Source organism: Salvelinus alpinus, chromosome 21 (assembly GCF_045679555.1).
Source record: "Salvelinus alpinus chromosome 21, SLU_Salpinus.1, whole genome shotgun sequence".
Classification (NCBI taxonomy): domain Eukaryota; kingdom Metazoa; phylum Chordata; class Actinopteri; order Salmoniformes; family Salmonidae; genus Salvelinus; species Salvelinus alpinus.
Window position 1 is genome coordinate 10506602 of NC_092106.1, and position 18080 is coordinate 10524681.

An 18080-nucleotide genomic window follows, 5' to 3' on the forward strand; every position below is an offset into this window, starting at 1 on the left:
GATGCAGTGGATGGTATAGAATATAGTATATACATATGAGATGAGTAATATAGGATATGTAGACATTATTAAAGTGGTGCTATTTAAAGTGACTAGTGATTCCTTTATTAAATCCATTTATTAAAGTGGCCAGAGATTTGAGTCTGTATTTTGGCAGCAGCCACTCTGTTAGTAATGGCTGTTTAACAGTCTGATGGCCTTGAGATAGAAGCTGTTTTTCAGTCTCTCGGTTCCAGCTTTGATGCACCTGTACTGACCTCGCCTTCTGGATGATAGCGGGGTGAACAGGCAGTGGCTTGGGTGGTTGTTGTCCTTGATGATCTTTTTGGCCTTCCTGTGACATCGGGTGCTGTAGGTGTCTTGGAGGGCAGGTAGTTTGCTCCCGGTGATGCGTTGTGCAGACCTCACTACCCTCTGGAGAGCCTCGCGGTTGTGGGCGGAACAGTTGCCGTACCAGGCGGGGATACAGCCCGACAGGATGCTCTCGATTGTGCATCTGCAAAAGTTTGTGAATCTAGGATGAGTTACATTAATCATGTCTGTAATGGCTGGCAACATTACATTAATCATGTCCGTAAGGGCTGGCAACTTTCCAAAAAGAAAAAGGGCCTTTACTGATAAAGGAGGTGTTTCATTATAAAGTAATGCTGCTGAATCTCCACCAGAGGACAGGATATTACAGTTTAATACTACACCCGATCTAAGTTGCTCAATTCAAAGGATTTAGTCGTGGGTGCCGTTAACCCACCTACTAAGAGAGTTGGAGTGAGAACGGGATGTTTCTGGTGCAGAACACTTGAAGTGATACCTAAAACAAGAACAACGCGATCCCCAAAAAACATTTAGGCATTTTTGATAATTGCTTGATCCCTGGGGGTTAATTGCTGTGGGGTAATTCAAGTAAACATGAACTTTCACGTGAAAAGCATAATTCTGTAACAATGCATGTTTTCAAATCTCACCTAAAATCATGACGGTAATGGGAGTGTTTTACACAAGTACAGCAGTGAAGACTGGTGGGAGGAGCTATAGGAAGACAGGCTCATTGGAATTGTTGAAAAGGGATAAATGGAATGGAGTCAAATGGAGTCAAATTAGGTTTCCATATGTTTGATGTGTTGAATTCCATCCCAGTCATTACAATGAGCCCGTCCTCCTATAGCTCCTCCCACCAGCCCCCTCTGACTTACAGCGAGATGAAGTTAGCATAGGTGGTTGACAATAGTAGCATCCACAGTTTCATGTTTCTCCTGACCTGACCTTGATAGTGGAATGAGGTAGGTCTGGAATGGATGGATTCTTTGTGTTGCTCTAGTCTTGCTCAAGCTTATTGAAGGCTGAGCCACTAGTTTGACTTGCTGGGTTTGCTACTAACCTGTTCCAACAGACCAACACAAGAAAACACAGGGTGTTACTGGGTTCACCCTCCACCAACTGTCACAGCCAATAAGCCTGAATGAGGAGTGAAACCAGGAGAACTGGAATAACATTGGATCTCAGTGAAACTGAACCACTGTGACAGGTGAAACAACTTACAAACCAATGCACTTTACTTTTAAAAAATAACAACATTTGACCTAGGTAGATTTCAGTTGAAGAGCATTCCGTTTTTCATAAGTAGGCTATCTACAGTACATGCCTCTCTGTGGCATGTGGTACAGGCCAGGCATAAGAAAAAATTATCTCACCTCTGTCATTAGAAATAAGAATGTGTGTGTGATCAGCGCAAACAATGGACAACAAATAGTGTGTATGTATCAGGTTTGTATGTTTTGTTTAGAATAAGGATGGTTACTGGGATACCGACTGGAGGTGTGGTCGCCACCAGGACGCCGCGCCCCTTTCGGCGTCTGTCAGGAAGTGAATTAAAGAAAAATAGGAGCGCAAAACCGCGGAGACCGTGGGGCGCAGCGGGTCAAACATACAGGGGCCGATTTTGAGTTTATACCAGTAAACTAGGAATCTGAAGGCTGCATATACACGGACAACACTGCAAAAATGCTCATTAAAGAATTGTAAGTACAAATGTTTGGAAATATATGCTGTTTAGTCAACGTGTTACGCAGGAGAACGATGGATGCGCTGTCATACACAGGCAAACATTGGCAAAATTCCTTGCGTGACAATTATCCTGCTCTAATCGTTTACAGTGTTTTCCTCTGTTAGTCTAGTATTGCCTACTTACTATTTGGGAATTCGAAAAACACATGTACAAGCTGGTTTTATCTGTTTTATCATTGCGTAAATTGTCAAGTTTGTCAATGGAGAGGGCTATTGACTGCTTGTTGCATGTGTCCTTTCTGTATGGACATACTTATTGAATGAATGCATCAAGTAAAATAATCATTAACACATTGGCCAAAATGGAAATGTATTGTCATTTTACCAACATTATTTAATGATCTTAACTGACAAAGTGCCACTTTAACATTGTAACTATAACTTGAATTATAATCATCCCATGCATCATCAGGCCTACTAAAACACATACAAGGGTGTGCCTTTATACACTCGTATGCCAAGTATACACTTGCATGCCATGCCATCTAACTCATTGGTTACTAGAGTCAACAACTGCCATGTCAACATGTCATCCTGATGCCCCAAACCTGCCTGTAACAATACTGTATAATTAGTATGGTGCCTGTCTGGGCTCCCATTACACCCAGATATGTTATAATGAAATATTCAGGGGTTCTTAGACTGGGAACAAGTGGTGATTATTGCCCATTGTATACTGCCAGAGGATAGGTAGAAACCTAATTGTTTTCTGACAGTAGAGATCTACACCTGGCTTCAATTTCCTCCATGACAATATCACAGCTAGCATCTGTAGCATGTTGCAATGTTCATAGTTAGTAGGTAGAGCTGGCCAATATGGTCAAAAGTCCATAACGCCATAAATTGCCTGTCTTGATGCAATAATGAAAAATAGAACATTAATGTGCACCACATTTTATGATCCTTTAAAGTACTGCTACTAGTTTGATGGTTGTAGCCATCTATTGTCCCATTAACAGTCACCCATATTAGCAAACTTATTTCATTTCAAACTTCACAGTTCTCCAGTACAGGCTACTTATTGTAATGAATGATATCAGCAAAATGCCTGCGATAAGTGATATGTATGGTCAGTGTCGATTCATTTTTGGTTTATCGTCCCAGCTCTATTAGGCTAAACGTGTTTTGATTAGCCTACTATTAGAAGTTAATATCAGAGAATTGTCAGGCAAACTAATAAATCAAGTGATAAGTTAAATGAGCAATAACATTAGTCATGAGCTGCAGGTGTAGTTGGTGTTTAAATGTGTTGTAAAGTGATGTTGCGCTCTCTCTCTCTCTTCTAGTCGAGTCGTCCTCCCCATATCTGTGGAAGAAGTAAGTACTGACTGAGTGTCATTCTTGCTTCATGTCACAAATCAAGCTGGTTAAGCTACATTCTCATTTTCTGATGCGACCGTCAAATTGAGCTCACCCATTAGCTAGCCCTATAAATGTGCCGGATACACCAGTGGAACATTCATGGGGCTAACCCGTTACCTAGCATGCCTATGCTCTTGACGAATCAGGGCAGTCTGTATGTCAAGCAGTTTGTCTGCATTAAGTTCCTCTATCCTTGAAGTTGTTGTTTGTATACGCCTTTTTATGATGATGTGTGTGTGTGTGGGGCGTGTGTGTGTGTGGCGTGTGTGTGCAGGCAGTTGGCATGGTTTCCATTATGTTTACATTGGCAGCATATTGGTTGCAGTGGTTAGCCAGCCACACACATTCAGGTCAGACATTGTCAGAAACTATTAGCCATGTTAATTATAACAGAGCACCGTATTCTGACTGAAGCTTTGCAATTGAAGTCATTAGTTGTGGGTCGTTCCATGTCATTTCAGCAAGCCAGAACACCCACCATCTCCGATTGTTCTGAAATCATTTCTGTAATTAGAAACAGATAGGATTAGCAGTCCTGCAACATTATTTTGTTGAAATATTGTGTAATCTCTGAGAAATTAAGTGAATTGATTGCCCGCAAATTGGCCAATTTAATTTATAGGATTTATATAATATTCAATAAATATAGTACCTGACATCCGATTTGGGCCAAACGTTTTTCTAACAATGAGCAAACCATGAGGAATCCAGAGAAATGGTTAACAGCCACCCACAGAACCCACACCAATCCCAACCCAGTATCAGTTCTCAATGTCTGACAAGTAGTATGGAGCTGCAGCTCTGAGTAATGTTTCTTCATCCTATGTAATCTATTCTCAGTGAATTTGTTGATGGTTTTTTCCCCCCTGTTCAGAGAAATTTGTCATTTAAGTTGTTAGGTTTATGGCCCATCCTACCACTAGATGGTGCTGTTCCTGCTATTAGGTGAAAAAAGTTTGACGAACTTGTTAAAGGGATAGTTCACCCAAATTACAAAATGACTTTGATTTCCTTAACCCTGTAAGCAGGTATGACAGCAAGGAATACTAAACTTTCGATTAACTGAAATGTTGGTTCTTTTTTGGTTTTTAAACAACTAATTGACTGACGTCAGTTCAATTATTTGAATTCCATTTCATTCTGTTTTTTTTTCTGTGAGCTCAATGCGCACAGAGCGCTGCAGTTTCTCTGGAGATAAATCAGATCATGCCCGAACTGTGCGACGTAATAGGGAGTTGTAGTTTCTAAAATACCAATGTTCTACAGAAAACGTGATAATTAACTGCAATGGGCGTAATCCATTGCACGGCTACTTGTCCAGTCTGTTTGTTTTACCCCTGCTACGTAAGAGACAGAAGAATGTGCAATCGAGAGGGGATACATAGAGAGCAGTTTCTTCACGAGGTATCTACCTCATTTCCCCCCATTTAAGATCACGTATTAAGGATCATAACTCTATATTCCATTCATAACCTTACATACGGGTGATTCCTCGTGAAATTAGAACAGAAAAATGCCATGTTTTGGGGATTTTCACAATTTTATCCGTAGAAGGGTCCTTTTGGAGGAAGGATTGTTGACATGTATTTGACAATTGTATCTTTATGCATAATTCATTGAAGTTGGAATATTTGTGATATTTTGGCCTTACCCAGGCCTCCTTTAAGACTCCATAATGTTTCATCTGTAGGTGCTACAAAACAAAAGTTGGTGTCATATGAAGCTTTACCGCTTGCTTTGTAATATGAATAGTATTTTGATTTAAATAACAGATTTCTTTCATAAATGTAGGAATATTAAGTAGGAATATTGAAGAATCTAAACATGATTATTGAAAATAAACCTTTATGGATTTGGCACATTTTTAAAATATATTTCAATATATTCTAGATGCATATCAAAGTTCCAGAGTGGGGTCTCTGCTGCTTTTACCTATAAAAATTGATTCAAAATGGTTGGACTGATGATTTGCAGGATGTGTAATGATACAAGTTAAAGGAGGGCTGTGATTGGTTACATTGCCTACTATGCCAATTTCTCTGTATAAAATAGGCCATATCTTTAAAACTTCCTTGGCCAGCCTGAGGAAGATGGCCAGATGAGTCACACACACTTAGGGGGACAATAGATGAAACACTGGTTTTACACGTGTTGTCACATTCCTAACCACCCACTCGCGCATGAGATGGAGCCACCAAAATAACTGTATTTGGTAGAGGATGTGATTTTACCCCCCCCCCTCCTCCAAACAGAGCTGTTTCCCCTGTTGAAAGCATTTCATCAAATCAGCCCGGTACGAACTACCAACCATACACACTGCACTTAAAACGCCACCACGGGCGCACTAATGCCCTGTAATTGGAAGGCTAGTCTGTGATTTAATTGTCCGTTTGCTGTTGGTTGCTGAGTAGTGTTAACGTGTAGCAAGTGAGTCACCAGTTCCCTGTGAGTCACTAGCTCCCTGACACACAGTGGCCACGTTCCAGCACAACTTTATTGTAGTCACGCCGCACACAGCAACCAATGGTCTCATTCCACGTCATCGACTGCTGCTGAGTGACTCAAGGCCTGTGCTGGTGGATGGATGGGGTGTGCTGCCTAGGCTAGGACAGCGGAGTTGGAGACTGTAATCTACCTGCCAAATGTCTTCGACAGAGCTCAACATCCTCACATCACTGGCGAGCAGCCAATGAGGGAATTGTTGGCAGAGGGACTGTCATCTGGGGAAAAAAACCTGCCACAGAAGGCTATTACAGGATGTTCCTTATGCTTGCTGATAGTCCTATTATGCTGTTAAAATGTTATGCTGAAGTCAGTGTCTGTCTGGGCTAAATGCTCAACGAACATCCGGCGGTGGAAACAGAAAACTGTCCCTGTCCAGGTGCTCTGAGAAGTGAATTGTCAGGAATGTGAATGTGGGAAACTGAGTTAATACAATCCCCCTTGTTCCTGAATTCATTTCCCTCACATTTGTGCCCACTGAAGTGGTTGCAGCTGTCTGTTAATGCAACTGGTGAACAATGGGGATTATTTAGTCTGTGTAACTGTAGCTCACTCCTCTGTCTTCCTCTCCACAGTACCAAGTGGGGCAGCTGTACTCTGTGGCTGAGACCAGTAAGAATGAGACGGGTGGAGGAGAAGGGGTGGAGGTGCTGAAGAATGAACCCTATGAGAAGGATGGAGAGAAGGGCCAGTACACCCACAAGATATATCACCTGCACAGGTACGATTGGTCCATCCATTCATCCATCTACCCACCCATTCATCCATCTATTCACCCATTGTTCCATCTACCCACCTACTCCCAACCACCCACCCACACCACCCACATGGTTAAAACTATGAATTTGAGAGTGGTTACATCTCTCCAGCTCCATCCCATAGTTGTTTCCCGAAAAATTGGTGGGGTGGTCATTTTATTTCAATTGCAGATTGCCCCTTTATACAGTACATAAAAAACATCTTTAAAAAACAAAAAAAGCTTTCAAATTATACTGAACAAAAATATAAATGCAACATGCAACAATTTCAAAGATTTTACTGAGTTATAGTTCATATAAGGAAATGTGTAAATTTAAATTAATTCATTAGGCCCTAATCTATGGATTTCACATGCCTGGGCAGGGGTGCAGCCATGGGCTCCCACTGCGGAACCAGGCCCAGCCAATCAGAATGAGTTTCCCCCACCTACCCTCAGATGATCCCACAGGTGAAGAAGCCGGATGTGGAGGTCCTGGGCTGCTGTGGTTACATATGGTCTGCGGTTGTGTGGCCTGTTGGACGTACTGCCAAATTCTCTAAAACGACGTTGGAGGTAGCTTATGGTAGAGAAATTAATAGTTAATTAGCTGGCAACAGCTCTGGCTGATATTCCTGCAGTCAGCGTGTCAATTGCATGATCCCTCAAAACTTGACATCTGTCGGCATTGTGTTGTGTGACAAAACTGCACATTATAAAGTGGCCTTTTATTGTCCCCAGCACAAGGTGCACCTGTGTAATGATCATGCTGTTTAATCAGCTTCTTGATATGCCACACCTGTCAGGTGGATGGAGCCTAGTGGTTAGAGCGTTGGGCCAGTAACCGAAAGGTTGCTGGATCGAATCCCCGAGCTGACAAGGTAAAAATCTGTCATTCTGCCCCTGAACAAGGCAGTTAACCCACTGTTCGCCGGTAGGCCATCATTGTAAATAAGAATTTGTTCTTAACTGACTTGCCTAGTTACATAAAGGTTAAATATATATATATTTTAAAATCTTGGCAAAGGAGAAATGCTCGCTAACAGGGAGATTAACACATTTTCAGAGAAATAAGATTTTTGAGCTTATGGAACATTTCTGGGACCAACACCTTACATGTTGCGTTTTATATTTTTGTTCAGTGTACATCAAATTCAACTGTTTATCTTTTTCAGTGCTGAAGATACAGATCTCTCATGGTAGGGTGGGCTAGACAAATAGGGTGAACTTTGAGCACCTCTATCTCCTGAATGTTTTGGCATTTAGGGCCAATAAATCACTTTCTCACCACTTCTACCATGGGCAAGCATGTGGAGAGTTTTGTTCAAATGGGTGTGTTCATTTGGGTGCGGTGGATGTGGTCAAAAAGTGGTTGAATTCATATGGATCGACCCCATAATAATATCTTCCTTTCTCTCTGCAGTAAAGTGCCAAACTATGTGCGCATTCTGGCACCATCAACAGCTCTTAACATCCACGAGAAGGCCTGGAATGCTTACCCCTACTGTCGGACGGGTGAGTCCCCTGCCCTTTGTTACCTACCCCTTCTGTAGAGACAGAAGATGTTGAATAATTAACTCGGGCATACATGCTAGCAGCCAGCACTGTGAGGACATGCTATTGGAATCTTTGTCATGTCTGAACCTATAGCCAGACATTAATAGCCAGGGTATTAATAGTGTACAGTGCCTTCGGAAAGTATTCAGACCCTTGACTTTTTCCACATTTTGTTACGTTACAGCCTTACTCTATAATTGATTAAATTCATTTTTTTTCCTCATCAACTTACACACAGTACCCTATAATCACAAAACAAAAACAGGTTTTTAGACATTTTAGCAAATGTATAAAATAAAAGGTCCCGTGTGGCTCAGTTGGTAGAGCATGGCGCTTGCAACGCCAGGGTTGTGGGTTCATTCCCCACGGGGGGACCAGGATGAATGTATGAACTTTCCAATTTGTAAGTCGCTCTGGATAAGTCGCTCTGCTAAATGACTTAAATGTAAATGTTAAATGTAAAAACCCCCACCTTATTTACATCAGTATTCAGACCTTTTGCTATGAGAGCTGAAATTGAGCTCAGGTGCATCCTGTTTCCATTGATCATCCTTGAGATGTTTCTACAACTTGATTGGAGAACACCTGTAAATTCAATTGATAAGACATGATTTGGAAAGGCACACACCTGTCTATATAAGGTCTCACAGTTGACAGTGCATGTCAGAGTAAAAACCAAGCTATGAGGTCGAAGGAATTGTCCGTGGAGCTCCGAGACAGGATTGTGTCAAAGCACAGATCTGGGGAAGGGTACCAAAACAAATTCTGCAGCGTTTGAAGGTCCCCAAGAACACAGTGGCCTTCTTCAATGGAAGATGTTTGGAAACATCAAGACTCTTCCTAGAGCTGGCCGCCCGGCCAAACTGAGCAATTGGGGGAAAAGGGCCTTGGTCAGGGAGGTGAGCAAGAACCCAATGGTCACTCTGACAGAGCTCTAGAGTTCCTCTGTGGCGATGGGAGAACCTTCCAGAAGGACAACCATCTCTGCAGTACTCCACCAATTAGGCCTTTTATGGTAGAGTGGCCAGACAGAAGCCACTCCTCAGTAAAAGCCACATGACAGCTCACTTGGGAGTTTGGCAAAAGACACCTAAATGACCCTCAGACCATGAGATACAAGATTCTCTGGTCTGATGAAACCAAGATTTAACTTTTTGGCCTGAATGCCAAGCGTCACGTCTAGAGTAAACCTGGCACTATCCCTACGGTAAAGCGTGGTGGCAGCATCATGCTGTGGGGATGTTTTTCAGCGGCAGGGACTGGGAGACTAGTAAGGATCGAGGAAAAGATGAATGGAGCAAAGTACAGAGAGATCCTTGATGAGAACCTGCTCCAGAGTGCTTAGGACCACAGACTGGGGCGAAGGGTCACCTTCCAACAGGACAACAACCCTAAGCACACAGCCAAAACAATGCAGGAGTGGCTTCGGGACACGTCTCGGAATGTCCTTGAGTGGCCCAGCCAGAGCCCAGACTTGAACCCGATCTAACATCTCTGGAGAGACTTGAAAATAGCTGTGCAGCAACGCTCTCCATCCAACCTGACAGAACTTGAGAGGATCTGCAGAGAAGAATGGGAGAAACTCCCCAATTACAGGTGTGCCAAGCTTGTAGCGTCATACCCAAGAAGACTCGAGGCTGTAATTGCTGCCTAAGGTGCTTCAACAAAGTACTGAGTAAAGGGTCTGAATACTTATGTAAAATGTGATATTTCCATTTTAAATGTTATTAATTTGTAAAAATGTATAAAAATCTGTTTTTGCTTTGCCATAATGGGGTATTGTGTGTAGATTGAGGGGGGAAAAAACAATTTAATCAATTTTAGATGAAGGCTGTAACGTAACAAAATGTGGAAAAAGTCAAGGGGTCTGAATACTTTCTGAAGGCACTGTGTGTGTGTGTGTGTGTGCGTGTGTGTATGTGTATATATATATATATATATATATGTGTGTGTGTGTGTGTGTGTGTATATATATATATATATATATATATATATATATATATATATATATATATATATATATATATATATATATATATATATATATATATATATATATATATATATATATATATATATATATATATATATATATATATGTGTGTATATATATGTATGTGTGTATATATATATATATATATGTGTGTGTATATACATATATGTGTATATATATATACATACATACATCTTATCAGTTCGGTTTGCAAGGAGTTAGCCAATTTCAAACAAATGTGCAACTATTGAGATATTATTTTGAAAACATCTGTTCGCCTAAACATTGTTTACTCTGTCTCCTCATGTCCATCTCTTCCCCTATTGCAGTTATTACAGTAAGTATTGCTTTCTTCTATACATTTACACATACAGTATGTTGCTGTTTACTTGCACACTATTCAGCTGTAAACATGGTGAAAGAGGAGCTGGTAACCTTGCCTGTCAAAAGGAAAGAAGAGAAGCGGATGGGGCTGACTTAACACTTGGGGCTCCCGAGTGGCGCAGCGGTCTAAGGCACTGCATCTCAGTGCTTGAGGCGTCACTACAGACACTACAGACATCCCGGTTTGAATCCAGGCTGTATCACAACCGGCCGTGATTGGGAGTCCCATAGGGCGGCGCACAATTGGCCCAGCGTCGTCCAGGTTTGGGTGGTGTAGGCTGTCATTGTAAATAAGAATTTGTTCTGAACTGACTTGCCTAGTTAAATAATTAAAGAAAAGAAAGACTGACACTGGTTTTGCCAGCGTCCGTGTGTGTCAGTGGTGTTAAGTATTAAGTAAAAATACTTTTAAGTACTACTTTAGTCGTTTTTTGGGGTGTCTGTACTTTACTATTTATATTTTTGACAACTTTTACTTCACTGCATTCCTAAATAAAATAATGTACTTTTTACTCCATACATTTTCCTTGACACCCAAAAGTACTCGTTACATTTTGAATGCTTAGCAGGACAGGAAAATGGTCCAATTCATGCACTTATCAAGATAACTGGTCATCCCTACCGCCTCTGATCTGGCAGACTCACTAAACACACATACTTTGTTTGTAAATGATGTATGTGTTGGAGTGAGCCCTGGCTATCAGTAAATATAAAAAGAAAGAAAACAAGAAAATGCTGCAGCCTGGTTTATAAGGAATTTGATTTATACTTTTACCTTTGATAATTAAGTATGTTTTAGCGATTACATTTACTTTTGATACTTAAGTATATTTAAAACCAAGTAGACTTTTACTCAAGTTGTATTTTAGTGAGTGACTCACTTTTATTTGAGTCATTTTCTATTAAGGTATCTTTACTTTTACTTAAGTATGACAATTGGGTACTTTTTCCACCACTGATGTGTGTGCACATGCGTGTGCTTATGTGACTCTTTCAGCTGTTGTTACTTGTACCACTGCTCTTAGCTAATGTATCCCTTAAGTTGTAATCACTAACAGTCCATATATTACAGACTCAGTTTTAGACCTGGGTTTGAAATCTTTTGAACGTTTGCTTTAGCCTACATAGATTACCAGATGGATGGGGCTTACAGGTTAGGGACTATTCTATTGATTGATTAAACCAGGCGTGCTCAATTGAGCACAGATCAAGTATTTCACATGATTTCAAATAGTGTTTGAACCCAGTATGTGTTGGTCACTTGAGACTAATCGTGTTCTTATTTATTGCTCTTCCTTCCTCCCACAGAATGAATACATGAAGGACAATTTTCTGATTAAAATTGAGACGTGGCACAAGCCTGACATGGGGGTTCAGGAGAATGTGAGTGAGCAGCTAATGTCATGAGTTTGAATGTATACCATGTCAGCCATGGACCTCCAGCACATCTGATTCAGTTAGCAGACATCACTAGTCCTTTAATTTGACCGTTTCCCCTTTTACTGTATCTGTCTGACTGTTCCATTGACGTCATGTCAGACACTTAATTCCACTGACGTCATTTGTGTCCATCCACTCACTTTGTGAAAGGATACAGAAACCATTCTCGTGTGCATTTTTTTTCTCGTTCTCAGACCTGCTTTGTTGGGTATGACACTGAATCAACATTTACACAATGTATCAAAGTGCTATGTTATCAGGGTTGGGGTCAATTCTATTTCAATTCAATTTCCCTTGAAATTGGATTTAGAATTGCAATTTCAGTTTATTTCCTGAAACGAGTGGATTTAAATTGGCCACAACCCTGCATGTTATACCTGGTCTATGTAGTGACTACTAGTGAGGCATTCTTAGCTCTTGAAGTTGGTAACTTACTATAAATGATTCTCTGCATAGGTACATGGACTAGACCCAGACCAATGGAAGAAGACTGAAGTAGTCTACATTGACATCGCTGACAAAACCCAAGTGGATGCCAAGGTGAGAGCAGTGGTGAATCCGTGAGAATGTACTAACAACTTATTATTAGTAATAAACATGCTTTAAACCCTCTTACTTTTCTAAACCCAGACGATTCAGGGTTGTACTCTTAAGGCAGTAAATGGAGAGAAAAAAAGCGACTGAAACAGGGAGGGACTACCTGAACTAGTCCAATAGAAATTCCTTTACCGAGAAAGCAGGCTTCTGGCTAACAGCAAATTTGCGGCCAGCTCATATTTTCAAATGAAATGACTTTTGTGGCCAACTGTTGCGACAAATTTTGAGGCGACTTGTGAACTTCTGGCAAACAATTCTGGGAAACTTGTTGTGAACTTTCTACTATTTGCTGCAAATTTGCTTCAAACTGATTATGAATATGCAAATTTGATTAGGTTTTTGATTACTTTGTGTATTAACAACATTGAAATGTTGTATCTACATAAACCAAATCACATACACATTAAAATGAACTTGCTTCTCACAGAGAACTAAATGTGCCTTCAGAAAGTTTTCACACCGCTTGACTTTTTCCACATTTTGTTGTTAAAGTGGGATTAAAATGCATTTGTCATTTTTGTCAACGATCTACACAAAATACTCTGTAATGTCAAAGTGGGAAAAGAATTCTAACATTTGTAAAAAAAAGAAATAATAATAATAATGAAAAATTCAGCCCTAATATTGTATATCTTGATTATAAAAGTATTCAATACATGTTAGAATCACATTTGGCTGCGATTACAGCTGTGTCTTTCTGGGTAAGTCTCAAAGAGCTTTCCACACCTGGATTGTGCAACATTTTCCCGTCTTTTATTATTTTCAAAATGATTCAAGCTCTGCCAAATTTGGTTGTTTATCATTGCTAGACAACCATTTTCAGGTCTTGCCATAGATTTTCAAGCAGATTAAAGTAATCCATCTCTAAAAGTGAAGTTTTGCTTTGATGTCAAGTCAGCTCATGTTGCTACCTTAGCTGTTGTGGTAGCTAACATGCTACTGAACAGTGAAACTAGCATATTGACATGCATATTATTGGTATTAGCTAAAAAAGACAGAAACGTATTCACCTAAAAATGTAAGTTAGCTAGCTATCACATCAATTGTGAAAAATTGATCGCTAGCCAGCCAGTCAGTGATGCTGACAGATTGAATCTGATCTAGCTAGCTAGCAACAAAATGTGTTTCACTCTATCCCATAAAACATGACATTGCTTACCAGGCATCAATTAGTTTAAACTATTTTATAGTTTATTAGCAAGTTTAATAAGTTAAGACACTCACCAGACAACTTTGGTAGGTAGCTAGATAGCTTGGTATCCATTTTCCCAAAAAAATGTCTTCTCCCTCTGACTGGTCGTCATCAACGGTTACTGGTCTTGGAACTCAATGTTTAACAGAAATTGTTGCCACAGGTTTTCTCTTAATGTCTATGTGTTTGCCACAGATTCAAATACAATCTTGAGCGAATTGTTTGCCAGAAAAAAACCTCTGGCGAACTGTTTGCCACTATATGCAAAAAATATTATTGTTGACAAAGGTTCCCCGCTGATTCAGCACTAGTGGCAAACATTTGCAAACTTCTGGCAACATTTTGTGGCAAGTTTGAACTTTGCCACAATTTTTGTTGTTGTAGTAATAAGGCTTAACAATTGGTTTTTATTTACAAAATGTTCTACGACGTTTTGCAACGGTGTGCCCTAATGAATATGACCCAGTTACCTGAACAGAATTAAATAAAACACTGTCATCTTTGCATCTTACGCATCTGCTCACTCTGCTCCACACAGGACTATAAGACAGAAGAAGATCCTGCCATATTCAAGTCAGAGAAAACAGGCAGGGGCCCCCTGGGGCCTAACTGGAAGGTACTACCCAAACCAATATTGCAACATTGTTGTCATATTTTTCACATCAGCTAATTTCACAAGGAGCTGTATCAAGAGTCATACAGTATATTTAGCGAGTTGGGCCAGTGCTGTGTTTGTCATTCCGAGAGAGCCAATTTCACCTCCAAAGTAGTTGCTAAGTGTTAATTGATGCTTCCGCATTGTGCTGTTTATTTCTGATAGTTTTCCAAACCTATGAAGATGTCCAGTGAAAGCAGATATACAATTTGTTGACACCACAACACAGTACCAACTTGGATACACATTGTCCCGAATGCTAATCAGTAAAAACGTCAGTAAAATTCCCTGATCTGTTTTGTTTGTTTACAGCGGGTCATTTCATAGGGAATTGTCGGAGGTGCTCTCGTATTGTTATATCACCCAAATTTCGAAAATAAAGGCGCGTCTGTTCTAAAATCTGGACGTGGCACTCTTAATATACTGTATGGCTCTGGCTATCCATTCTGGTTCTGAAGCTCCATTGTTATGTGTGTTATGAACTATTCTGCCTCTGCCTGAGGGTGTAATAACTTTTGTCTTTACCTCTGCAGAAAGAGCTTCCCAGCAACACAAACTCTCCTCACATGTGTGCCTATAAGTTAGTCACAGTCAACTTCAAATGGTGGGGGGTCCAGAACAAAATTGAGAACTTCATTCAGAAGGTGCAGTAAGAGAAAAAGACTTGTCAATTATTCCAGTATTTGCATCATATTCTGTTATGGTGCCTTCATATCACCCACTGTACATGCAAAAAATGACTCTGCCCTGAAACCGTGAAGAAGAAACTAGTAGACGCGTTTGGCTGAGAAGTAAGATATCCGAAGCTGTGCGGTCTCTTTGGGTGTGACTAAAGACTAGTTTACAGTAAAGACAAAGTGTTTTCTGTCCTCTAGTGGCCAGACAGTGATTTGCCATAGAAATGTTACTCCAAGTTGCACATCAGAAATGCTGATATTAATAGTATTTGTTCCTTGTAATTATTTAAAAAAATGTCTTCCTTTGATTTCCAGCAAGAGAAGCGATTGTTTACAAAGTTTCACAGACAGCTGTTCTGTTTGATTGATAAATGGATCGGACTGACAATGGCGGATATTCGACGTATCGAAGAGGAGACCCAAAAAGAGCTGGATGAGGTAATGTGCTGTACATTTGTTTGGTCTTTGGCATTAATTAACTCCAAATGAGATGTACTACTGTCTTATCAGTTTTGTCATTAGCTTACGGAAATTTGCTAAATGCTTTGTTGTTGTCCTAGATATCCTACTTATTGACGTGTTTGTGTCTTTGTGCGTGTGTCTTTCAGATGAGGGTGAAGGATCCAGTCAAAGGGAGTTCTGCTTCAGAGGACTGAGGCTGTGCAGCTGTCACCCGTGAGTACCGCTCTGTCTGCTCATCAGTGGCCGTGTTCAGGGTCGCTTTAAAGCCATTTGCAACCTAAAAAACAATGAGCGTTTCTTATTGGACAAGTACATGTAGTCCCTCCCTGTATAAGTACATTTTCTTCCGCTTGGTACCTATTGAACAAGACCCATGAAACGAGGAGCCTGCACCTTACCCCACATGACTCAGCTACCGTGTTATCAGTGTCATAGTGTAAACGCTCCCATCTCATACTCTATATCAGGGTTCCCCAAATTTGGCCCGCGTTTGATTTTATTTGGCCCCCCCAAGTTTTCTGAGCAAGAAAAAAAGTTTTCAAATGTTTTATGTTTTATTTTATTGTTCTACATAAAAGACTGTAAAAACAACAGCAAATCAGCTCCAAGTGATTTTTAATTTTGGAAATGTGTTCCAAAGTATTCCCACACATAATAGAGAGATGTACTTTCTGTGATTGTATACAAAAGGTTTGAAATGATTATGTTTTAGTCAAATATATTATTTTTGCGTTTCTTGCGGTGCAGTTGTTTTTTGTTACTTTTTTTTTGTTACCAGTTTCATGATATCCAATTGGTAGTTACAGTCCTGTCTCATCACTGTAACTCCCATATGGACTCTGAAGAGGCAAAGGTCGAGAGCCATGCATCCTCCGAAACACGACCCTGCCAAGCAGCACTGCTTCTTGAAACACTGCTTGCTTAACCCGGAAGCCGGCCGCACAAATGTGTCGGAGGAAACGGGAGTACAACTGGCGACCGTGTCAGCGTGCATGCGCCCGGCCCGCCACAGGAGTAGCTAGAGTGCGATGGGACAAGGAAATCCCGGCCGGCCTAACCCTCCCCTTACCCGGACGACGCTAGGCCAATTGTGCGTCGCCTCATGGGTCTCCCGGTCCTGGCTGGCTGCGACACAGCCCGGGATCGAACCCGGATCTGTAGTGACGCTTCAAGCACTGCAGTGCCTTAGACCGCTGGCGCCTCTCGGCAGGCTTGTGACACAGTTATTTTTTCTTTCTGCCCCCTGACCACCTGCTCAAGAAAAAAATTGGCCCGCGCCTGAATCTAGTCAATGATCCCTGCTCTATACCCTCAAGCAATATGTCCTCTTATAATTGTGCGCAAGGAAACAAGACGTGTCCATCTTACAGATTTGCATTTGATAGAAGACTATTATCAAGTCTGACAAATCTTTCTCTCCTTCCACGTTTTCAGATCTGTTACTGAGACACCAGCATCTCTGCCCTGCCCCAGTCCTTGGGAATTATATGGCTGTATGCAGACTTGACCCAAGGCTCTCTTCATCTCTGTCCCAGTCCTCTAAGGTCCTCCTATACTGTCCAGGCAAGCCATGGAGTGGCCCCAGCAGCCCAGAGGTCCACAGGCCCCAGCAGCCCCAGAGGGCCATCACATTCCTAACTAATTAGGTCATTTGTCAAGTTTTTTTTTTATGGGAATTTTGTTTTAGTTGTAATGATAGTATTTTCTATTGTCTTAAGTCCTCCATGTGTTTTGTGGACAAAGCTGAATTTGTTGGTTACTCCTCCTGTCTTTCAAAACACGTTGTCTCTCGTCTCTGTATTCCCCTCTTGGTTACAGTAAATGTTTCTTACCCGAGGCCAACCGGACAATCTGCATCAGCAGGCTGAAATCCTGTTGTAGTGTTATGGCTTTGGGCTTTTTGGGGCAAGAAATATGGAACAATGTACCTAGTCTCTCTTTGAATAGAGATCTGAGTTAAAAAACATATCCTGTACTGTATTTTTCTGTATTTATTCACAGGTCATTTTCTCTGTTGGATTGCGTAACACTTTTGTGCTTTAGCGGATTGAGCGACATGTAGTTGTTCTATACGACCTATATTATTCAATATTAAAAACAATATATTTATACTCTTTGCATTCTGTGATTTGTATTCATTTAATTGGTGCAAGAGCTGTGTTCCCATTTTTTATGACATGCTTGATTTTCTTCACATCCTTTTAAGTCAAAGAATTTCACCATATTTCACAGAAATGGTTTAAAAGATCAAGATAAGTAAATCTCTTAACTCATTGTTCATATGGTTTTTCAAAGTGGAACTTACATCAGCAGTTTCCTAACTAATACATTTTCATCCCACTTATTTTCCCACAAGGTTTATGTAGATCTACAGACACTAGTTTAGACCGCAGTTAGACTGACTGAACAGAAGCAGAGACATTAGTTTAGACCGCAGTTAGACTGACTGAACAGAAGCAGAG

The 18080-nt window shown here is 40.7% G+C and overlaps 1 protein-coding gene across 1 annotated transcript; it reads left to right on the forward strand.

Moving 5' to 3' along the window:
* The first annotated feature begins 1856 nt into the window (after positions 1-1856).
* On the forward strand, positions 1857-17729 carry LOC139547815 (phosphatidylinositol transfer protein alpha isoform-like). The gene is made up of 12 exons (XM_071356914.1): positions 1857-2015; positions 3348-3378; positions 6501-6646; positions 8085-8176; positions 10541-10548; positions 11904-11978; positions 12492-12575; positions 14363-14440; positions 15013-15123; positions 15472-15594; positions 15765-15831; positions 17053-17729. The coding sequence occupies exons 1-11, from the start codon at positions 1999-2001 to the stop codon at positions 15810-15812; spliced, it is 813 nt and encodes a 270-aa protein (XP_071213015.1). The 5' UTR covers positions 1857-1998; the 3' UTR covers positions 15813-15831; positions 17053-17729.
* Positions 17730-18080: the final 351 nt, after the last annotated feature.

Coding starts and splice junctions, on each gene's coding strand:
- LOC139547815 (XM_071356914.1), top strand. Junction 12,576..14,362: donor AAACCCAAGTGGATGCCAAG/GTGAGAGCAGTG, acceptor TGCTCCACACAG/GACTATAAGACAGAAGAAGA. Junction 15,595..15,764: donor CCCAAAAAGAGCTGGATGAG/GTAATGTGCTGT, acceptor TGTGTCTTTCAG/ATGAGGGTGAAGGATCCAGT.